At 39.0% G+C, this 25664-nt stretch overlaps 1 protein-coding gene across 1 annotated transcript in view; it reads left to right on the top strand.

The window, feature by feature from the left end:
- Positions 1-25664, top strand: part of USH2A (usherin) — an 890339-nt gene that overhangs the window by 745387 nt on the left and 119288 nt on the right. Inside the window, exon 61 of the mRNA XM_043922807.1 lies at positions 7529-7883. Coding sequence (XP_043778742.1) covers positions 7529-7883 — 355 coding nt within the window. The remainder of the gene's footprint in view (positions 1-7528; positions 7884-25664) is intronic.

Raw genomic sequence — 25664 nt, 5'->3', positions numbered from 1 at the left:
CACACCTATCATTTTTTTTAGACTCAACAATATTTTATTATATGAATATGTATCTTGTATTATTTAATCAGCCCCCTATTGATGGCAAAATAGGTGATTTCCAGGTTTTCATTACAAAAGCAATTCTCCAAAAATATCTTTACAATAAGCATATGGAAGATTATCCTTAGTACTAGAAGTGCAGAATCCAATTTTGTCCATTTTAAACCTTTAGAGGTTGTTAAAGTTCATTCTCAGTCATATCCAAGTCTTTGCAACCTAGGAACTATAACCTGCCAGGCTCCTCTGTCCATGGGGTTCTCCAGACAAGAATACTGGAGTGGGTTGCCACTTCCTACTCCAGAGAATTTTCATAACCCAATGACCAAACCCACGTCTCTTATATCTCCTGCATTGGCAGGTGGATTCTTTACCACTGCACCACCTTGGAAACTTAGAGATTACTAAACGGTCTTTCAAAAATGGGATGTAAGAATTTCTAATTCTGAAATCTCCTATCAACATTAAAACCATAATCTTTCAAATCTTTTCAAGTTCAGTATTTTAAGTGGCATGTTATTATTGTTTTAATTAAAATTTTAGTCATTATAAGCCACACTGTTTATTAATTTCAAATATACATTTGGTATTTGTGTGTATATAGTATAGTATATATCATTAGACTATTTTTGTTTGGACAGTTTCTTATTAATTTACCTATATTTGTGTATATTAAGGAAATTCTTTTAGTGATCATATTAAAAATAACACATCAATTATTTCTTCCTATGCTTTTATGGCTCTATTCCTTATATCTAAATGTATACTGGATTTTGTTTTTGTTACTTGAAGTGTAATTAACGAACAACATTGTATTAGTTTCAAGAGTTCAACATAATGATTCAACATTAGTGTGCATTTCAGAGTGATCACCACAATTAATCTAGTTACCAGCTGTCACCATTCAAAGTTACAAATTTTTTTACTTTTGAGAATTTTCTTTTCACTTTCTTAGCAACTTTCAGATTTGCAACGTAATATTATTGGTCTAGTCATCATGCTGTACATTACACTTATTTCTTTTATACTAGAAGGTTTTACGCCTTCACCCCATTCTGCCCTTCCCTCCGAGCCCTGGTGGTGGCTCAGACGGTAAAGTCTCTGCCTGCATGCAAGACCCCTGGCCGGGAAGATCGCCTGGAAAAGGAAATGCAACCCACTCAAGGATTCCTGCCTGGGAAATCCCATGGAAAGAGCCTGGAGGGCTGCAGTTCATGGAGTCTTACTTAGTCAGACATGATTTAGTGACTGAGTACACACACAATTTGTCAACATTATTTTATAATTTACTGATTGGAAATGTCACCTATACAAAATCCCCATGTGTCATCTCACTTATTTCAGGACTTTGCATTGTTTCATTTGTGGTAGATAAAATATTAGCAAGCATTACCTGATGGCAAAGATATCTCAGGTGAATAAAATTAATGGAATAAGCAACATTCCCAACACTGAAGGTATAAGGTCCCAGTAGCAGTCAGGCTTAGCTGGACATTTGTTATTTGTAGGGAAAATTTAGAAGATCTGCTTGATGCTAGATTTTGGAAGACTTTGAATACTAGGTTAAGGAGTTTAGGTTTTTGATTTGGAAACAATGTGAATCATTGAAGATTTGGGGTAAAATAGAGAAACAATGTGATAGATTGACTAGGGCATGGCATTTGCAGTCAGAAGATACAGCTTTCAGGCCCTGGGTCTGCCACTTACTAGTTATGTGACCTTGGGCAAGTCACTATTTTCCCTAAGCTTCATTTTCATGTAAGTTAGGCTAATGAACATAGAAAATAACATCTAGAACTTCATGGTAATTAAATCATGTGTGTGAAAGTACTGTGTTAAACATAAAGCATGATTTTAAAAAATAGGAAGTTATCCAAGGTTAACCATCCATAGCCATGCTTTGGGAAGACAAATCTGGCAGTTATATATTTATATTTCAGGATATAGAAAGGCATTAATGATAATAAAAGAAGATGGTACTACAATACACCTAGAATGATTCTGCTTTTCTTTAAATATATAGGATATTTTTACATTTATATGTACACAAATAAACATCTGGAAATTTAAACACCAAAAGAAAGTTAACAGTGTTCATCACCCAGAGATAAGTTATGGATAATTCTTGAATTTTTTGCTCATCTGTATTTTCTAGTTACTTTTTACAGTCAATATGTAATACTGTGTGAAAAAGACAAAATGATAAGTTCAGTGAGTCCAGATGAAAATCTATCATCACCCTCTTTATGATTTTCTTATTTCCCTCTTTCTGTGAGCATCATCCTCATTTTCTATAGCAATCAAAGTCTGCTCAAGAAAGAAAAACCACACCAGTTATTTTAACAGAGAATTTAATGTAAAGAATTACTAACTGGTGGTAAAGTTGTTGATTAGGTAAGTGAAAGATGAAAAGAGAACTCAAGATATCATGGAGATGGCAACTGCAGGAAAGAGCTAATGCCTATAGGACTGAGGCAACAAAGAGAAATAGCTTGAATTATTAAAACTCAGAAGATTAGAGGGGAGCAGTTCTGATGCTGGGACCCAGACATTCGAGGGTGGGGGCGGGGCATCCACCAGCTGATGCAGGTGTCTGTAGGAGGGGGCATGAGATAAAGCTGGCTTTCCAAGTGTTGGAGAAATGTCACACTTGAATCATCTGCTTCTAAGGGAGAAGGATCTACTGCCTCCAAGGTGAAAAATCCTTCTTGGAGAGAACCTTATGTAATCAGCAAGCCAGCAGGAAGCAGATAGGGAGGAGCCAGTTCCTGTTTCCTTTCAGTTCTCTGGCATCACCCTCTGGCACCCCCTATTGGCAGAGCTCAACATAGAGTCAGCTGGTAGAGCAGAAACGTAGATGATGGCGTCCCAGTCCTACTGTCATAAAGGCAAATACAGAAGGGTAGGTTTAGAGTTGAGAGACAACTTAATAATGAGAACATTCTTCTGGTTCTTCTTAGAACCAAAACTTTGGACTCTTCTTGTCAGCCAGTCGGTTATCCAGTCACTGCTTCAAAAAATACTCATTGTCCACTACAGTGTGCCAAGCTTCACTAGGTGCCGAGAGTGTGTGCAAGAATAAGGAGAGTCCTTGCCTTCAGGGAGCTTGTGGGATAGGAGGAGAGGTATGAAAAAGGAAAGTCTCTTATAATACATTGTGACAAGTGAGTCCATAAGGAAAAGACTGAGCACATAGGAGGATATTTTAACCCTATTTGAGGCTTCCCTGGTGGCTCAGATGATAAAAGAATCTGCCTGCAGTGAAGGAGCCCTGGGTTCAACCCCTGGATTAGGAAGATCCCCCGGAGAAGGGAATGGCAGCCCACTCCAATATACTTGCCTGGAGAATCCCCACGGGCAGAGAAGACTGGCGGGCTACAGTCCATGGGGTCGAAGAGAGTCAGACATGATTGAAAGGCTGTCAGTGCAAAAAGTGTCTAACCCTGTTTGAGAGAGAAGCAAAGGAAAGACTTACTGGACAAAGTGGGGGTAGAGTTTTACAAGCTGATTTGGAGTTAACCTATAGAAGGGAGGAGAGAAATGAAGGGAAATGCAGCAAGGCATTGCAGAACAGGATTAACAGATATCCAAGCATGGAAGCGTGAAATATGGTATACAAGGGGAACATGGGCAAGGATTGGATGGTTTTATAAGCAACTGGATTTTTTTTTAAACATTGGATTTTGACCAGAAAGTAAAATTGGAATAGAAATCTCAGAAGGTGAATCTGGAGTGGTAAACACATGCCGGTTCCATGACAAATCACTGAAGAGTTTTAAATGCAATTAAGCTTTAAAATTTTTGGAAGGTATTTGAAGTCTTTTCCCCCAGCACCAGAGCAGCCACGCACTCAGGAAAGTGAGATGATTCAAACTTTCCAAAGCATTTTTAAAATCAACTATGTTTACACTTCCTCTACCGGCAGCCTAGTTCAGGATTCACATTTATTCTCGTACAGACTGTTGAGATGACTTCTTCATTGTGTGATGACATGCTGTCACTTCCTGGTCAATGCAGCCTGTACACAACTACTGGATTTGTCTTCCTCAACATTGGCTGTGGACATCATTTCTTCTTTTTAATTGAAGTATAGTTGATTTACAATGTTGTGTTAGTTTCTGGTGTACAGAAAATTGAGTTTTATATATATATATACACACACACATATATATGTATGCACATATAGATATTCTTTTCAGATTCTTTTCCATTATGGTTTTTACAAGGTATTGAATATAGTCCCTGTGCTATAAAGTAGGACCTTGCTATTTATCTATTTTATATATAGTAGTGTGCATATTTTAATCCCAAATTCTTAATTTATCCCTCCCCCTCATCTCTCCCTCTTGGTAACCATAAGTTGTTTTCTATATCTGTGAGTCTATTCCTGTTTATAAATGAGTTTATTTGTGTCACATTTTAGTTTTCATGTATGAGTGATATCAAGCAGTATTTGTCTTTGTCTGACTTGCTTCCCTTAGTATGATGATCTCTAGGTCCATCCATGTTGCTATAAATGGCATTATTTCATCCTTTCTTATGGCTGAGTAATATCCCATTATATATATGTACCACATCTTCTTTATCCATTAATCTATTGATGGACATTTAGGTTGCTTCCATGCCTTGACTATTGTAAATAGGACTGCAGTGAAGACTGGAGTGCATGTATCTTTTCAAATTAGAGTTTTTGTCTTTTCCAGATCTGTACTCAGAAGATTGCAAGGATCATATGGTAATTCTAGTTTTAGTTTCTGAAGGAGCCTCCATATTATTCTCCATAGGGGCTGCACCAATTTACCTTTCCACCAACAGCGTAGGAGGGTTCCCTTTTCTCCACACCCTCTTATGGCTTTGGACATCATTTCAATGATAACTTCCTTTGTATTATGTATTACATTTGACCCAGTGATTTTCATGTGCATAATTAAATAAGAATTACTTAATTCTTACCCAAATTCTAGACATTATGCACTATAAGATTATTGATTCCAGTTTACAAAGTAAAATGAAAACTAGAGAATACAGGTGAGTTTGCCCAAGATCATTTAATGGTGTGGCAAGGCAAGGCCTACAACCCATCTCCTGTGACTACAGGTGTTTCTGGTTATTTATTTAAATTCAGAGTATTCTTAATATTCTTCATGAGGTAAGGTTGGCAGTCTCATAATCTGAAATTGTTATGGGAAATGCATTAAATTATAGGATTTTATTTTAATTGCTTTTGAAGATAAGCACTGAGAGCTGCTGGCATTCTAAGAGGGTAGGGAGTTCTTTAAAAGGTTATACTACATGAAGACAACATAAGTGTGAATGCCCTTTAAAATATATAGTTCCTGGTTTAATAATTATTTTTGTTTTCTTCTTAAGTGTTAAGGAACATTAAATTAACGTGAATTAAAAGAGGGAATTACTGAAGTATCTCCCCCATGAGCTTAAGCAGAGCCAACTATTTGGTTCTTCAGAGAGAACTGGAAATGTGATTTTCCTGCACACAGACTGTTCAGAAGGTAACACTTCCAGTTAAATGAACAGTTGAAGCTTACATCCTAAATAAATTAGAAATAATTGTTGTCTATTCAACATCTTCTATTCAGAGTTCATTCAGACATAAAAATGTCCTATTTTTTTTTAAATACCACAGATGGGATGGTTACCTCACTATAATATTAATTATTTCATATCAGAACTGATTATTTAAACAGTCTGCATCCTCCAACTATTTTGGTGGATAAACTTGGGACTAACATAATACTTCATCTCTTACATAGTACAGATTTTTAAAACTTAAAATTTTTTACTGAGAGGAGTTTTTGGCTATGAGCCCTGTGGTCCTCATTAGAATGGATCCATCCCACTGACTCACCTGGTACCTGGTTGCAGCAAGTACGAAGGCCAAACCCTGCACACCTATGCTGGGTGCAGTCTGGCCCAGGCATGGTGGCGCAAAATAATCAGGTGGGTTGTTGAACCGTAATTGCAGGTCACTGGGATTATCTGTGAATTCTCCACAGCCTCCAGCAGGTAGACTGTCATTGCTCATTCCTAGGTCATAGGGACTCATCAACTTGAGGATCGTCAAATTCTCAAAGCCAAAGATTTTAAATATCCTGCCTTTTCTTGAAAGGTACTGTCGTTTACTTTGTCTTAATAACCCTTTCCGTTTTGATGGTTAATCTGATATGGCAGCATGTGAACATGCCAGCATCTGAAGAGTGAGTTAATTAAATACCCCTAACAGCCTGGAAAATACTGATTTATTCATCAATCTCTTCTCAACTGGAGATGAAGCGAAAGGAGGAAAGGGTCATCCCTTGGGTACAATTCTTCCCCAACTTAGCATACTTACCCTCATAGGAAAGAAGGGTTGACAGAGACAAGGCAAAGATGCAGAAGAGCCTTGGAATTATATGCCTTTGAGCCATTCATTCAAAAAATTATTTGGACTGGAAGTTTGAGGTTAGTAGATGCAAACCATTACATATAGAATGGATAAACAAGGTCCTACTGTAAAGCACAGAGAACTACATTCAATATTCTCAGATATACCATAATGGAAATGAATATAAAAAAGAATGTATCTACTGAATCGCTTTGCTGCATAGTAGAAATTAACACACCTTTGTAAATTAACTGTACTTTAATTTTTAAAAAAGTTTTATTGAGCTTACTGGGTTCAGATGCTGGTAACACAGAGACCAACCGCAGTTCCTTGGAAACTTCCCATTGTGGTCAGGTCTGCATCATGATGTTATACCCAGATTAGCAAGTGTCTGTTCCAAACAAAATATCATATCACATATTTGGGGTCATTCTAACAACTGACAATTCCATTTCTCGTACTTAGACATTTAATGCTCTGTGTGTGTGTGTGTGTGTGTGTGTGTGTGTGTGTGTGTGTTAGGCACTCAGTTGTGTTCGACTCTGCAATCCCGTGGACTGTAGCTCGCCAGGCTCTGGTGTCCATGGGCTTCTCCAGGCAAGAATACTGGAATGGGTTGCCATTTTCTTCTCCAATGCTCTATATATTGAGTACCAAAAGAGTTTGCATGGGCCTTAGGGGTTTCGGAGGGTTGCGGGAGGGGGAAGGTTGAAATATAATTGATTTAAAATGTTGTGTTAGTTTCAGCTGTACAACAAAGTGATAGTTATTTGTTTTTTTCTGTCTGACTTCCTGAGCCCTAGTTTTGACATCAGTAAAATCTAAAGATGGGACTAAATTCCTTTCTTAGAGAGTTGAAAGAATTTTTTGAGCATACTCTGCTTTTTCCTAGGTTTTGGAGAAGCCATCTGAAATAAATTTGACTTTTACCTTTTAAAGAGTTCCAAAGTAAATTCCTGTTACTAGACTTACCATGTTCATTTTGTTAATGGGACTGCTGAAAAATTGAGTTTGTAACAAATTCTTCTAAAAAGCAATTTCTTACTCTGTCCACACCCTGTCTTTTGAGTGTGTGGTGTCACTGATTCCTTCCTGGTTTCCTTTCAGACGTCCTACTGGCATTGAAGAGGAATCCCTTGTGTTTGTCTGGTCAGAAGGAGCCCTTGAATTTATTGATGATGCAGACACTTTGAGGCCTTTCACGCTCTATGAATATCGGGTCAGAGCCTGTAACTCCAAGGGCTCTGTGGAGAGTCTGTGGTTGTCAGCACGCACTCTGGAAGCCCCACCTCAAGATTTTCCAGCACCTTGGGCTCAAGTCACTGGCGCGCATTCAGTTCTGCTTAACTGGACCGAGCCGGACTCTCCCAATGGCATCATCTTCCAGTATCGTGTGGTTTACCAACAGAGAACTGATGACCCGACCTTGAACTTCTCTGCAGTGCATGCTTTCATAGTGACGGTAAGAACTTTAGAAAAAAGAAAAAAAGAAAAATAATAACAGGTACTTAGATTTTTCTTAATTAATTTTTATTGAAGTGTACCTGCTTTACAATGTTCTGTTATTAATAGTTTCTACTATACAGCAAAGTGAATTAGCTATTGTTGTTGTTCAATTGCTAAATTATGTCCAATTCTTTGCAACCCCATGAACTGTAGCCCACCAGGCTTCCCTGTCCTTCACTATCTCCTGGAGCTTTCTCAAACTTATGTCCATTGAGTCGGTGATGCTATCTAACCATCTCATCCTCTGCCACCCCCTTCTCCTTCTTCCTTCAGTCTTTCTCAGCGTCAGGGTCTCTTCCAATGAGTTGGCTCTTCACATCAGGTGGCCAAAATATTGGAGCTTCAGCTTCAGCATCAGTCCTTTCGGTGAATGTTCAGGGTTGATTTCCTTCAGGATTGACTGTTTTGATCTCCTTGCTGTCCAAGGACTCTCAAGAGTCTTATCCAGCACCACAATTCATAAGTATCAATTCTTCAGTTCTCAGCCTTCTTTATGGTCCAGCTAGACATATACATATATCCCCTCTTTTTGGATTTCCTTTCCCATTTAGGTCACCACAGAGCTTGGAGTAGAGTTCCCTTTGTTATAAAGTAGGTTCTTGTTTGTTATCTATTTTTCCCCCTTTGGTTATCTATTTTATGCATAGCATCAGTAGTGTATATATGACAATCCCAGTCTCCCAATTCATCCTATCACCCTTTCATTCACCCTTGGTATCCATATGCTTGATCACTGTGTCTGTGTCTCAATTTCTGCTTTGCAAATTAGATCATCTGTACTATTTTCCTAGATTCCACATATTTGCATTAATATACATTTGTTTTTCTGACTTCATTCTGTATGACAGTCTCTATGACTATCCATGGCTGTACATTTAACGCAATTTTGTTCCTTTTTATGGCTGAAATATTCCATTGTGTATAAGAATAGGTACTTATATGGTTAATATGTTGACATTAATTTTCTTAGCTGGCTTATCATTTTTCTTTACTTGATGCTTAAATATATAGGAATTGTTAAGTGCAAAAGTTGCAAAGTAGTCATGGGGACAGGATACTGAACTAAGTGTAGGAGATACTGGAGACCAGTGTTCAGATCATAGTTAATCTGTGTTACTGCCAAAAAAATAACTGAATCTCTCTTTGCATGACTTCCAAACCCATTAAATGGAAGTATTAAATGTTTCCCTCTGCACCTCACAGGGATGAAGCTCAGATAAAATTAGACATGTCACATATGTAAATATGATATTATTGACTCTTTGAGGAAAAAGAAAATTAAATTTCTAGATATACCTATCTAGATATATAGATATAGTTATACATCACATGCACTATAACTTAATGGTGATTTTTCAGGATTGGCCTCCTCTGGCCCATACCACCACTTAATTCAATTTACCTTCTATTTCCTGAGAGCTTTCTTTATACCTGGCATAGCCTTATGTTCTATAGGAGATACAAAAAACAGGATGGTCCTTCTCTCAAGGAGCTTTCTGTCTTATAATATTGCAGAGATGAGAATTGAACACTAAAAAGTAAGCGAAGTAGTGGGTTACAGCCCATAATTTCCACCACACTGGGATTCAGATCCCAAACCCACCACCTACTGGCCACAAACCACAACACATGAAAATATCATACATCAAAAGTGTTAAGCAAGAAATGCTCTGGAAAGTTTGTAAATGTGATTCTATTTATATAAAAAGTTTTAGAATATTTTAAGTATAGAGAGGAGCTATATTGGGACAAGGAACTTCTCTGCCCTTATCAATAAAGCTACCTGTAGGGGGAGGAGACAACTTTACATTTTGCTTCATGTAATTCTCTATTTTTCATTTTTTCTAAAGACTATTTATTATTATTTTATTTTTTAAAAATTTTAATCTTAGTAAAGATCTGTAAAACCCCAAATTAATCAAATTATGTCTCATAGATATTAGTTGGCAGCCCTGACTCTCCCCAGCATTGAGCAGAATGATGGGCAGGTAGCAGATATTAGTAAAATAGGAAAGACAGAAAGAAATGCTCTGGGAGGTCATCAGGAAACCCTGAGACTGAAGGGATTTCATGAGAAAGATGAAACATTGTGGTCTTGGGAGTGAAATACACATGGTTTTCAAATGTGCGATGACTGTGCTACATATGAAAGCCCCTCACAAGGAAGAAACACTGGACAACATAAAGCATCGTTTTCAAAGACCAGATCATGTTCTATGCTTCCAGATTTGGAAGCCCAATTTACATGAAGGTTATCTTATACAGTATACCCAAAATATCTAAATAAGGTGAGGCAAACAAATTTTAATGAAACTCCAGAAGAATCTTCATAAATGAATAGAGTGTAATATTTTCTCACTATCCAATTTTCAAATTTCTCATATGACTAGGAGATAAGCAATATATTAATTAAAGAAATCTTCATTTTTAACTTAATTTTGTTTTTTATTGGAATATAGATGATTTACAGTGTTGTGTTAGTTTCAGGTGCACAGCAAAGTGATTCGGTCATGCATATACATGTATCCATGTTTTCCCATATAAGTAATTGCAGAATGTTGAGTAGAGTTCCTAAGCTATACAGGAGGTCCTTGTTGACTATCAACAAGGCTTTATATTTTATATATAGTTTGTATATGTTAATCCCAAGCTCCTAATTTACTCCTTCTCCCCTACATTTCATCTTTGGTAAGTATAAATTTGTTCTCTGAGTCTGTTTCTGTATTGCAAATAAGGTCATTTGTATCTTTTTTTTCTAGATTCCACATATAAGTGATATCATGATATTTGTCTTTCGCTGACTTCACTTAGAAAGTTAATCTCTAAGCCCATCTATGTTGTGGCAAATGTCATTCTTTCATTTTTTTTTTTTTATAGCTGAGCAGTAGTCCCTTGTATGTATGTACCACATCTTCTGTATCCTTTCCTCTGTCAGAGGACATTTAGGTTGCTTCTATGTCTTGGATATTGTAAATAGTACTGCAGTGGATATTGGGGTGCTTGTGTCTTTTCAAATTAGAAAACTCTAATGCCCTAGAATGGGATTGCTGGACCATATGGTAGTTTTATTTTTAGTTTTACAAGGAACCTCCATACTGTTCTCCATAGTGGCTGTACCAATTTATATACCCATGAACAGCATAAGAAGGTTCCCTTTCTCCACATTCTCTCTGGCATATATTGTTTATAGAATGTTTGATGACGGCCACTCAGACTGGTGTGAGGTGACACTAATTTTTTTTATTTGCATTTCTCTAATAATTATCAGTGTTGAGCATCTTTTATATACCTCTTGGCCATCTGTACGTCTTCTTTGAAGAAATGTCTGTTTAGATATTCTGCCCATTTTTTGATTAGGTTGTTTATTTTTTTTTATATAGAGTTGCATGAGCTGTTTGTAAATTTTGGAGATTAATCCCTTGTCAGTCACTTCATCTGCAAATATTTTCTCCCATTCTGTGGGTTCGCTTTTCATTTTGTTTATGGTTTCCTTTGCAGTGCAAAAGCTTGTAAGTTTGATTTGGTCCCATTTATTTTTGTTTTTATTTTCACTACTCAAGGAGGTGGATCCAAAAAGATTTTGCTGAAATTTATATCAGAAAGAAATCTTCACTTATATTTAGAATTAAGAATTTATTTTTTATTTGACAATTTATATATCATGGTCTTTTATATTACATTTAACAGTGCCCTCATTATAAGATTAGAAGCAATGTTCTTAAGAGTAGACGTTCTCTTTTAGTTATGTGATCCATGGGGAAATCTATTATCTCCCACCATATCCTTGTATTCATGTCCTCAACTTCCACCCTGGAAGAAGAATACTGAAAAATCCTTGACAGGAACTTTCTGAATGAGATATCTTAATGTAAATATATTTTATTGACAACATCAATATTGCAATTATTAAACTTCTAATCTTTTAAAATATGGTTTTCAGAGGTATGAGCCTAAACATTTAATCTCTCAGAAAGTTCTACTGGAATTCCATTGTGAATAGCCTCTAAGTCATCCCTTTATGTTTGTTTATTTGCTCAGTCATGTCCGACTCTTTGCGACCCCATGGACTGCAGCCCGCCAGTCTCCTTTGACCATGGGATTTCCCAGGCAAGAATACTGGAGTGGGCTTCTATTCCCTTCTCCAGTGGACCTTCCTGACCCAGGGACTGAACCCACTTCTCCTGCATCTCCTGCATTGGCAGGTGGATTCTTTACCACTGAGTTACCTGGGAAGCCCTCATCCCTTCATATCCAGTTTCATTTTACAGCACAATACTCAAAGCATTCAATGAACTATGTTCTTTATTTAATCTGTTTGGTTCTATTTTTATCACACTAAAAAGTTCCTTTGAAAGAGGAAGGTTTATGGCCTCAAGCTTTAAGCCTTGCCTGTCTCTTGGTATATGGGCCTTCCCCAACATTCACTTACCAGACCAATATTGCTTTATTCCTCCATTTTTCTAAAGATTAATCTTTGCAGTGCTAAAAAGAAGAGCCAGAATAATTGAGAAACAGTATTTCTGCATTCTGCTTTTGAATGTATGTATATGTGTGTTCAAAGTGGTCCTCCAAAACCTGGATCTTTGTCCCTGAATATTCCAAGAAGAAATTTCATTAGGGTCATCAGGAAAATTCCCATTTGAATTTTCTAGCAATCAAGGACGTATTCCACAAAGCAATCAGGCTAGAAGTATGACATACTGTTCACTAGACCAAGTTTCCATGACTCTTTATGGACTGACATCTTTGAAAGAAGTAATCAGGAAAATAAACTATTGTCTTTGAGTTTCATCCATTCCTACGTCCCCAAGAGAATGTGTTCAACCGTTTTTTAAAGATACCTAAAGAAGGAGATTCTAGAGGTTCTTCTTTCCAATTCCTCATTATCAGAGAAGAATGTTCCTTTTAGCCTATCCAAATCCCTCCTCCTGTATTTGAGGTCCATCTCTTCCTATTCAAAATAGCATTACTTCATTCTATACTAGTATATTGGACCCTCAGAGTCAAGAACATGTTACTGACAATTCAATCCAATTTGGCAAATAGTCATTGAGTACACTATTCAATATGTCAGTACTCTATACTACCTTCTACTGTGTGAGAGAAGTCTGCCATGCAGCTGGGCTATTGAGCAGAGACTCTAAGGAAAGAGAGTAGTCAAGTCTGAGACACAGATTTTTTACTACTAGGCATTTCAGGCTTTTGAGTTTCTTTGCTTCTGAATTTCTGCTGCTCATGTGTTGATGTTGTTTTTCAATTGCGAAGTCATATCCAACTCTTTGAGACCCCATGGACTGTAGCATGTCAGGCTCCTCTGTCCTCTACTGTCTCCCCTGAGTTGGCTCAAATTCATATCCTTTGAATCAGTGATGCTATCTAACCATGTCATACTTTGCCGCCTCCTTCTCCTTTTGCCTTCAACCTTTCCCAACATCAGGGTCTTTCCCAATAAGTCAGCTCTTTGCATCAAATGGCCAAAGTATTGGAGCTTCAGCTTTACCATCAGTCCTTCCAATGAATATTCAGAGTTGATTTCTTTAGGATTGACTGGTTTCATCTCCTTGCTTAGTCCAAGGCTTAGTCCAAGGGTCTCTTAAGAGTCTTCTCCAACACCGTAGTCTGAAAGCATCAATTCTTCAGTGCTTAGCCTTCTTTATGATTGAACTCTCACATCCATACATGACTACTGGAAAAACCATAGCTTTGACTACTTGGACCTTTGTCAGCAAAATCATGTCTCTGATTTTTAATATATTATCTAGGTTTGTCATAGCTTTCCTTCCAAGGAGCAAGTGTCTTTTAATTTCATGGCTGCAGTCACCAGCTAAAGTGATTTTGGAGCCCAGGAAAATAAAATCCTGCAATGCTTCCACATTTTTCTCTTCTATGTGCTGTGAAGTAATGGGACTGGATGCCATGATCTTAGTTTTTTGAATGTTGAATTTCAAGTCAGCTTTTTCACTTCCCTCTTTTACCTTCATTAAGAATCTCTTTAGTTCCTCTTCACTTTCTGCCATTAGAGTGATATCATCTGCTTATCTGAGGTTGTTAATTTCTTCCAGCAATCTTGATTCCAGCTTGTGAGTCATCCTGCCCAGCATTGTGCATGATGTACTTTGCATATAAGTTAAAAAAGCAGGGTGATAATATACAGCCTTCATGTACTCCTTTCCCAATTCTAAACCAGTCCATTGTTCCATGTTCAGTTCTAGCTGTTGCTTTTTGACCTGCATACAAGTTTTTCAGGAGACAGGTGAAAGAATTTTCCAAAGTTTGTTGTGATGCATACGGTCAATGTAGTCAATGAAGCAGAAGTAGATGTTTTTTTCTGGAACTCCCTTGCTTTCTCCATGATCCAACAAATGTTGGCAATTTGTCTCTGGTTCGTCTGCCTTTTCTAAACCCAGGTTGTACATCTGGAAATTCTCAGTTCACAAACTGCTGAAACATAGCTGGAAAGATTTTGCACATAACCTTGCTAGCATATGAAATGAGTGTAGTTGTGTGGCAATTCTTTGGCATTACCTTTATTTGGGATTTGAATGAAAACTGGCCTTTTTCAGTCCTGTGGCCACTGCTGAGCTTTCTAGATTTGCTGATACATTGAGTGCAGCACTTTCAAAGCATCATCTTTTATGATTTGAAATAGTTCAGCTGGAATTACATCACCTCCACTAGCTTTGTTCATAGTAATGCTTCCTAAGGCCCCCTTGACTTCACACTCCAGGATGTCTGGTTCTAGGTGAGTGACCACACCATCATGGTTATCAAGATCATTACGACTTTTCTTATATAGTTCTTCTGTGTATTCTTGCCACTTCTTAATTTTCTGCTTCTGTTAGGCCCTTGCCATTTCTGTGGTGATTTCCTTTTAAATCTATCACCTTCCTGGCTCTACTCACTGTTTTTCCAATTCCTACATCAACTAAATGTCTTCACTGCCTCTTTGCATTTCTGTGCCTCTCCTAGGACATTTTCCAACTTTTTGTTTCATTGACAGCTATGGCTGAAATGCACCAGAGCAAAGGAACTACATTTTCCATTAGTGAGATACAGAATCCATCCCCACAATCCAGGATTACACTTCAGTTCCCAGACTTGCAAGAGGTGTCACTAATGCCGCTCATTCAGTCTCTTGTTTCTCTTGGGATCCCATCCCCCCACAAGAAGTCACCAATAAATTGCGTGTAGAGTCGTGCCATCAGTAACTTGTCCCAGAGTCCCCCCAGAGCTGTTTATAGACAGGTGGACGTAGCTAGGAGAGCCTCATAAAACAGGTGCAGTGAAGGCATGCGTCCTCCTGATGGTGGCAGTGGATGGAGAACTGGCAGTGGGGGCCCTCCGTGGGGGTGGAGAGCATATGTGTTGGCAGGAGCAGCAGCAGCAGAGGCAGCAGGAGAGACGAAATGGAAAGAGTGTGGCTTTTAATGTATCACCAGCTTCTCTCCTAATCACATGAAAAGTTTCCTCTCTGTTTGGACCTACAGAGATTCTTCTAAGGGGAAGAGAGAGATATCTTGTTCCTTAGGATCTCTTCAAACCAAGCCCCTCCTCTACTGAAAACCAGCTTTAGGTAGAAGTCCTTAAGCCCCCTCCCAGTTAGCTCGGTGATGAATTGTGCGGTGTCAGGAGAGAAACTGCATGTAGCCTTGCTTGGCACGGGAGAGTTCCATGGTGGTATTTACAGGGAACACTCCTGGCGAGGTTGGCGGTGCTGTTGCCACCATTCAGACGTGTTTGCTTTTTCTCCCTGGCACCTGCCATCACACTGGCAAAAATAACTTGGGACAGAAAGGCAAAAGTGGTTTACCTGTTAGTCTGTGCTGTCAGTATATCCCTGCTCACCCCACAGGGCTATAAAACATCAAGCCCAGATTAGACACTTGCCCAGTCCCCTGAAAGATAGATGGTCCCTTGCTCTGTACATAGAATCAAGCATGCGGTGCTGAGGAGTAAGCAAATTATATGGGTCACTAAAAGTTGGCTTCCGATCTGGAAATAAAATCCAGAATTACAGACTCTAGTTTCTAGATTCTAATTGCAAACTTCCTTGCCCAATGTCAGAGAGGAAGTATTCAAAACGTCCCCATGTGGTTGTCACAAATCTCTTTACCATTAAGTAGATATGTAAGGGGAAAAAAATAAGACTCTTTATAATTGCCATATGATAGGGAGTTTGTGAATAAATCAATGATTTATTTTTAATCCCATTTTCATTTTGGCTTAGTCTAATGTAAAATATTATTGCTTTTTACATATGATCTTGAATTAGTTGGAGCTCTTAAATCTGATTGTTCATGGCATTTTTCCCCCAAACCCACTGATAAGTCAAAAGAAATGCTTTGGGAAATACAGTTATCTAAAAAGACTATTTTGGTGACTGTTGTTCCAAAATTAAAAAAAAAAAATAGTGGTAAAAACAATAGCCATACTTTCTGTGTCAGTTGGGACTTTCACATTATAGAATATGAGTAATAACATCATTCATTCAGATACAAAATATGGGAGAGTAGATGTCACACAGAACAACGTGTTGGCACAACCCATTTTTTATTGTAAAAAACTTTGTTTGATCTCAACTGTTCATTTATTAGGCTTCTGTTATCTTTCTGCTTTTTTTTCTAATAGCCTACCCTACCCTATCCTAATACCTAACTGATCTACGTTTTGCTCAATATTATTGGGCATAAAAAACCATGTAAGTCTTGAACTTTGTGTAACTAGTTCCTTGGAAGGGCCTTACTTATCTCCAACCACTTTATTCCACAAGCTTTATTAGGACTTCCTTCCTTGCTCATGAGATCTCTAGAGCAAGTTCCATGGTTTTCCAGTAGCTTTCAGTGACAAGGACCAGCCCAGTTTTGGTAATCAGGACTCGTTTGTGTGCTAAAAAATCCAGTCTAGATCCAGTCTGAAGCCTGACATGTTTGTTAAGGCATCATCAGTGGGGAATAGAGGGCATGTCTGTTTTTATTTCTTTTGTTCTTGTTGATTTCCCCAGGGTCATGGTAGAAAAGATAAAATTAAACTAAAAGAGGCAGAGCCTAATATTGTTCTGGTTCATCTACCGTTGCCTTCGTATGTGTAAGTGTCTCATGGGATTTTTTTTATGGGTTACATAGAGGTCTCCCCTGGGAAATTCCATGCTTCACAGTTCCTGAGGCAGGCAACACACTCCTTGGCAAATTTCTTGCACCCTTGTCCATTACTGCCCCCAAAGATCCACCCACAGCCTTCTACTGCTAGGTTCCCCTCTCCCAAAACGTCAGCCAATATCAGGGCCTAGCATGTTAGCAAAACTCATTCCTTTCTTGACATTCATAGGCTTGTGGAAAAGTTGTTCTATTAAAAAAGGAAAGTACAGCTAGTCTAGCACTATCTTCTCTACTTGCCTTACCGCTGGGTGAGACCCAGGCAGCCTCAGAACTTGAGAATTCATTGAATGAGCAGCAGGTCATAATACATCAGCGTCTGTATTAGGCCGTGATCCCCAAATCCTGGGATCATGTAAGAATTTCAGAAGACCCTTCTTTACCCTGGTGGCTGCATAAAAATTACCCTATAAGTCTCTTTACCTCTATAGCCAGCCTCTTGAAGAGAGTGGACGGTCCCTCTTGCCTTTCTTGCAGACACCCTCAATTTGTTCCTGATGTTCTCTAGGGCAGTGGTACCCAACCTTTTTGGCATCGGGTACGAGTTTTGTGGAAGACAGTTTTTCCACAGACTGACATGGGGGGAATGGCTTCAGGATGATTCAAGCATGTTACATTTATTGTGCACTTTATTTCTGTTATTATTATATAAGCTCCACCTCAGATCATCAGGCATTAGATCCTGGAGGCTGGGAACCCCTACCTAGGATGTCCTTCATATGCCTGAGAGAGGAGTGTAGAGCACTTTCCATCCCTCTCTCAAGTGGTAAGGAGATAACCTGGAGAAACTGCCCTACAGAATTCCTCTCTGGAATTTGCTTTTCACAAACCTGGATCTTCTCTTATATAAGTTGTCTTAGATCTCAGATCTTCAGAGGGAAGATGAACTTGAAGATGTAAAGCTGATACTTTCTGTAAGTCGTGCAGATGTTTGCCTAACACTTTCAAGAGAGCTGCTTTGTTATTCAGTCACTAAGTCATGTCCAACTCTTTGCAACCCCCTGGGCTGCAGCACACCAGCCTTCCCTGTCCTTCAGGAGCTTGCTCAAGCTTATGTCCATTGAGTCAGTGATGCCATCCAACCATCTCATCCTCTGTCACCCACTTCTCCTCCTGCCTTCAATCTTTCCCAGCATCAGGGTCTTTTCCAGTGAGTCAGCTCTTTGCATCAGGTGGCCAAAATATTGGAGTTTCGGTTTCAATTTCAGTCCTTCCAGTGAATAATCAGGGTTGATTTGGATTGACTAATTTGATCTCCTCACTGTCCAAGGGACTCTCAAGAGTCTTCTCCAGCACCACAATTCGAAAGCATCAATTCTTTGGCACTCAGGCTTCTTTATGGTTCAACTCTCACATCTGTACATGACTACTAGAAAAACCATAGCTTTGACTATATGGACCTTTGTTAGCTAAGTGATGTCTTTTCGTTTTAATATGTTATCTAGGTTTGTCATAGCTTTTCTTCCAAGGAGCAAGCATCTTTTAATTTCGTGGCTGCAGTCACTGTCCACATTGATTTTGGAGCCCAAGAAAATAAAATCTGTCACTGTTTCACTTTTTCCCCATCTATTTGCCATGAAGTGATGGGACTAGATGCCGTGATCTTAGTTTTCTGAATGCTGAGTTTTAAGCCAGCTTTTTCACTCTCCTCTTTCACTTTTATCAAGAGGCTCTTTAGTTCCTCTTCACCTTCTGCCATAAGGGTGGTGTCATCTGCCTATCTGAGATTATTGATATTTCTCCTGGCTATCTTGATTCCAGCTTGTGCTTCATCCAGCCCAGCATTTCACATGATGTACTCTACATATAAGTTAAACAAGCAGAGTGATAGTATACAGCCTTCAGATACTCCTTTCCCAGTTTTGAAGCTGTTCGTTTTTCCATGTCCAATTCTAACTGTTGCTTCTTCACCTGCATACAGGTTTCTCAGTAGGCAGGAGCTATGTACTGACCACACATTTCTCTAAGCTCCAGTCGTTATTCTGCAGCGCACTCTGTCACGTAGTTAAATGGCTCCATCGTCTTTCTAGTTGCTTCAGCCACTCCATAAGCTGTGTGGCCTGAGTCCTCTACTCTACTTCCATGCCCAATATTTTACTAAGTTCTGTTGATTCGACTTCTACAGTATGTTGAGTCTTCTGCTTGAAGGTCCCACGATGTCCACTTCTCCTCAAATGATCACATTGTTAGACTTCAAATGGATCTGGCATCCTGCTTAATTGTCAAGTTTAAACTATGGTGTTCCTTACCTCACAGGACTGTTGTAAGGGCTAAATAAATTAATGCATGTGCAAAATATTTTAAGACTGTAAATAGCAATATAAATAGGCTATAAAACTTCAGATATCCTATTATTTAATAACAGAGGCTTAAAAATGAGCAAATATAGAAAATATTAGGTTTGGGTAAAGCAACTATATGAATTTTGTCATGACGGGAAAAACTGTGTTGCTGTGCTATGTTCAGTCATGTCCAACTCTGTGACCCCATGGGTGACCCTTTGGACTATAGCCTGTCAGACTCCTCTGTCCATGGAATTTTCCAGGCAAGAATATTGGGGTGGGTTGCCATTTCCTATTCCAGGGGATTTTCCGGACCTAGGAATCAAACCCATGTCTCCTACATGTCCTACACTGGCAGACAGATTCTTGACCTACTGAGCCACCTAAGAAGCCCCTTTGGAAAAACTTAGGTTGTGTTTCTTTTAAGCAGGCCTCCCCTTGCTGAGCTTGCAAGTTCAAACATTTCCTGATACCTTACTGTCAATTTCCAGATAATATCTCAGATATTGGGTTAGACTCTGTTTCCTTCCTAAGTTTCCTAGAGCGAGAATATGCTTTTCATCTCCCTGAAGCTTAGTCCTGACCCATCTCCCCTCAGGACCATCAGCATCTCACGCCGGTCACCCTCAGAGTGAGTCCTTCTCAGGCCATTTCCACTCTGGATGCAGCTCTTTACCTGCCGTGACACACACAGGACCCCACCCACTCCCTTAGAGCCGAGATCATATCAGCAAAACACGTGGTCTTCTGGTCACACACACACACACACACACTTCCCAAATCATACAGATGCTGCCAAGGTGGCAGCCACCCACCTCACTTTTGCCATCGGTATATGGGACACGGTAGGAAGACTCTGTGTCCTTTAACTCGGGTATATTGTTTTTTCCTGCTCTTTAACTGAATTATAAGGAAGCTCTATTTAGACACCAAGATTTTCTCAGAGCCTTGTTAACAAATACTGTTTGATCCCATTTCTTGCGATATACTTAGAATAGTCAAATTCAGAGAGTCAGAAAGTATGTTGGAAGATGCCTGGAAAGGGGAGAGGAGATGGGGAGTTAGAGTTTAATGGGGAAAGAGTTTCAGTTTAGGAAGATGAAAATTCAGGAGATGGATGATAGTGAGAACTGTACAATGTGAAAGTACCTAACGCTGACCTGAACAGTTCCAGATGGCTAAAACAGTATGTTTTATATTATGTGACTTTTACCAAAGAAAAAAATTTTTTAATAATATGTGTATATATAGATATGCACACACACATATATATATGAAAGTAAAAGGAACTAGCCCACACTCTAAACAGGCCCAGGCCATAAATTCAGAATATACACCATTTAGCAGAGACAGCAAGCTGTAAATGGCAGTGAAGGGCAGAAGCTAATTGAACTCCAGGGCTCTTGTCGCCAGTGGAAAGTCACCAGTACCTGAGACAAGATGGCTGCTCCCGAATCCCCCATTGTAGCCAAGAGATCACGTTCTGAGCTCTGCAAGGGCTTCTGGGTGAGGGGGAATCATACACAGATGACCAATTCTTTTATGGTTCACAGCCGATCAAAGTGAAATTCAGCAGCTGTTCAGGACAAGTGACCACTGTAACGGCTATAATATAACCTACTAAATAGAGAGGGAATTGCATTAGAGCAAGAGGTTAGCCGTGATTATCGGCAGGTGAGTGCTTTATTGAAGTTGAAAGACCATTAACATTGATAGAGTAATTATTTCAACTTGAAAGTAATTACCTTGATGGGTGATAACTTCTCCAGTGTTCCCAGATTTGATTGGGCCAAACAATGGTGAGCTCCTGAAGCCTAGAAAAATATTACAACAATACTGTGATTTTTAAATTACTGAAACCACTGTTGGAATATTTTAATTATGCCGAACAGTGAAAAGATTTTGCCTTATGCCAGCCAGTGACCTCTCATGTAGAGAGAGACATTTGCTTTTTAATCCAAATGCAATGACCCACACCCACCACCTGTGAATACATATGTGATGGGTTTCCAAATGAATCTTTTTTATCTCGATATAATGTTTAAGGTGAAACATCTTGTTAATGCTATAGCTGGATGTTACTAAGTTCCAATGGCTAGCCTTAGGAATAGTAGCTGTGAAGTGGGAGGCCCCAAAATAGCATTTTCTCTTTGTCACAGAGGGTTTAAATTTGTATGTATTAAATATTTTGCTAATGAAATTCTCAAAATTGAAAATTATGAATACCATGTATTGTGGATCCCAAATCTCAGATTTTAGTGTGCCCTGTAATCCATTTGATGAAATAGCTTTCTTGCTTGATGCAATGCAACTCCACTAGAATCATACCATGGTCAGGGTATTTTCTCTTCATTCACACTGAGCATCAGTAAACAAAGTGAAAATTGAAAACCTGAGCTTGTCTGAAAACTAATGCATGTGGGAAAACTCTCCATCGTTTGCAATTGAGGACCAATACACACAAAATCTAAAGTGGTCGATCGAGACCAAGAAATATGGGACTCCTCCATTCATCAGCTGTTCACCTTAAGTTTCTTTTCAGCCTCTGTCATGCACAGAAGCTACAACAGATGCAAAGTCTCTCCTCTCTGGGGCCCATGGTGTTCTTAGAGCAAATAAGGGGAGAGATAAATTACAAAATAATAAGCAATTATTTTTGGTTGTGCATGGGCATTGACTGTACTTACAAACATTTAAAAGAACCTGGGGCTGTCCTAACTCCTTCCTCTGCTTCCAAACCCAGCACTCACCCTCTGGAACCACAAAACATTGACTGAACAACACAGAATCATGAGTCTTAGTCCTGCTTTCAGAAAAGATGAATGTGGCATCACCCTCAAGTTCCTGGATGATTCCTTAGACCTTTCTATCATCTTGGCAGGATTTGATCAGATTATCAGCCAATGAAGGACGGTCTCTATGGCAGTACTTCCCAGGAGTTTTTTTCCTAATGAAAATCTCAGACTCTCCTAAGGGCAAAACAGGTTTCCACCTGTTGTCTGAGAGCCGCCAAGGACTATTTCACCAAGCAAGCCGTAATTCAGGATGTATGCCATGTGTTTCCTCCACCTCCACTTCTCTGCTCTGAATTTTTCTCCATAGACAAAGATGTTGGGTCTCTCTTTTTGAGGGACTCAGAATGCAGAAATCCCTGCCTGCCAAGCTAAAAGAGATGTGCTAACTGAAAAGTACAAGGACTGGTTTGAATTTGTTCTGGGAGTAAGGATTTGAGATGAAACCATTGGGAAAGGAATGAGTTGATGGTTTGTATTATAAATCTCGCCATTAAGGCAGCCAAAAAGGGAAGAATTCTGACCCAAGTGATGTCACATCAGAGTTCTCACCACAGTAGGCTCGCTGTGCATCATATACCATTGGGCTAAAGATTGTATAAAGGAGCCCCTCAGGTACTCTGAATTTAAAATAAGTGAAATAACTCATTTTTGAACATTTTCTTTGATACTTAAATTATTAAATGTTCACATTACAAAATCAGAGAGTTTTAATCCATTCCAAAAGGTGCATTGTCTACCTCTGAAAGATAATTGTCATGTCTAAATAGTAAAATTACAGTATTTTTTTAATGCATGTAATTGTTACTTTTTGACAAGATACAAGTAATGAATTTTCTCATATAAGTTCCTATTGGGTAATTATGATACAGAGTTTTATTTTTGCTCAAGCAATTACTAGTGTCATGGCTGGATACCTGTGCCCATTAGTGGCTGGTTCTGTGTTTTTTTAGGATGGTTATTGATCTCTTGCTGAGCTGAGATTCAGGTTTTATGCCAGATAGCTTGATTAATGGGTTGGTTTCTATAAGTGGACTGAATGGGGATAGAAAGCAGGGGCAGCCTGCTCTGCCAACCCCAAATCCGTCAAGACGCATAGCTCATTATGAAACAGTTATCAAGGATACATGAAAAATTAATTGGGCTCAGTTTGATTCTGAAAAGAATCGGCTTTCTACTTGGCGGGCCCCCCCACTCTTTCCAGATGTTGTGCACTGGCCCCTGGAGAAACAGCAAAGGGAGATGTATTAATACATTGTATTGATTAGATCAAGACCCCTGACAGTTATTTGTAGAGATACCATCTGGCTGCTGTTCGAATTCCTTCACCAAAAACAGGACGTGACATGTTATTAATCTCAACTCTCTAAGTATAGACAGTTGCCTTTTCTGCTAAACCGCATTTTACCATTCCGTAGGAGATGGAGGCAGACCTGAAGGGTGCAGAAATTAAGGTTATTACACAAATTGAGCCATATGGTCCAAATATTTCAGCAAGAAAATTGCCAGGCAATAAAAATTGCTCCTGCCTTCCTAATGGTGTAAATTACAGTTTAACCATGCCTCTGATGATGTCCTTCTGCCGCGCTTAACTACTGTTACATGAAGGACATTGTTTTAAAAATATAAAAAACAAGTAAATGCCAGCAGCGTGTTTTACAATCTGTTAGTGTGTCATTAAGAACACTGTCAGAATTACATAAACATAATGGCAGGCAACCCAGCATACAAAAGAACTCGGATGGAAATTGAAAGAGTCTTGCAAACTCTTCTTTAGCTCTGTAATGTCAAGAGCATGGTCCCCTCTGGAAATTTTCCAGAGAGAAAAGCCCTGTCTGGGGATTTACCCTAATTCTCTCCTGTGCCCCGACAGGAGTGTTTTTCCAAACAAGACTCACGAGACATCGTGGGCCTCGGTATATACCCTGCCCCGAGTGAGGGGAGAGCTAATGAATGCTAAATGGAATGATGGAAGTTGAGCTTTTTAAGTATTTCTCTTGGTGGGGAGAAGCATCAAAACCCCATCCTCTTCCTAAATGGTGACAAGCAGCACTGAAAGTACAAATTCTGCTCTGTTTCCAAAGAAACAGATCCTGGTCTTTGAGTCACAGAATTAAGAGGATGCTTAATCAAGATAATTGTACAGTAAACACCATTCGTATTTGAGAAGACTTGACCCTGTCAATTTTTTTTTTTTTTTTGCCATTTATACCAAAGTGCCTGGCCTATCTCACTATCATTTCACTCCCCTTCCTCCACCACACATACACTTTCTTTTTTTTTTTTTAATTTTTTTTTTATTAGTTGGAGGCTAATTACTTCACAACATTGCAGTGGGTTTTGTCATACATTGACATGAATCAGCCATGGAGTTACACGGATTCCCCACCCCGATCCCTCTGCCCTGCTTCATCTTTCTCCTTAATATTTAATATTATGTAGCAGTATATGTTTTCACTTATCTATCTTGTTTACTGTCTGTCTCTCCAATCAGAATATAAGCTCCATGAAAGCAGGGATTTTTTTCGTTTACTTAGTTCCCTTATTCCCATAACCTAGAACAATGTCACTTTTAGACAGACATTTGTGTAATGAATAAATGGATTGATGAATTGATAAACTCTGTAATAAGCATGAGGAAACTTGTATTTTTTCTCTTGATCTGTTCAGACTGTAATCATACTCTAGAATTTTTCTTAATTGCTTGGTAATGCTATGAATTTAAGAGGAAATTTGTATGTTTACAGATAAATCCAGTTGAGGTAGAATCACTTAAATCCTTCGGTTTTTTCATTTTGTTTATTTATCTTTGGCTGTGCTGGGTCTTCCTTGCTGCACGGAGGCCTTCTCTAGTTGTGGCAGGCAGGGGCTACTCTTCATTGTGGTGGGCAGGCTTCTCGTTTTGGTGGCTTCTCTTGTTGCAGAGACGGGCTCTAGGGCACGTGGGCTCAGTAGTTGCAGCACGTGGGCCCAGTAGTTGTGGCTCATGGGCTAAGTTGCCCCGCGACGTGTAGGATCTTCCCATCCCTGGGACAGAACCCATGTCTTCTGCACTGGCAGATGGATTCTTAACCACTGCACCACCAGCGAAGTCTGGTATCTTCCAGTTTTAATCAATAAGCAGTTATTGGCTGATAACTTTCTACGTAAAACGTATTGTGGACACATTACACATGCTATCTCATTTCATCTTAATATCCACTTTGTGGAGTGAGCATTTTTATCTACGATTTATTAGTGAAGAAACAGAAGCTCAAAGACATGCCCATGGTCACACATGGTTCAGTTTCAGGTCTCATTAATTCTGTTCTTTCTACTAACAGTGCTGCCTCTTGAGTTATCAGCCTATAGGAAACAAGATGTTATGTAGAAACAGCTAAATATCGGGTTGGCCAAAAGGTTTACTTGGGTTTTCCCATATGATGTTACAGAATATCTGAACAAACCTTTGGCCAAACCAATAAATGAAAGCCACAAGCCATAGCTCCATACGAGTGAGAGATGCCACATA

This window comes from Cervus elaphus, chromosome 14, assembly GCF_910594005.1.
Source record: "Cervus elaphus chromosome 14, mCerEla1.1, whole genome shotgun sequence".
Lineage (NCBI taxonomy): Eukaryota > Metazoa > Chordata > Mammalia > Artiodactyla > Cervidae > Cervus > Cervus elaphus.
The sequence above is the reverse complement of the archived record's forward strand: the minus strand, read 5'-3'. Positions and strand labels throughout refer to the sequence as shown.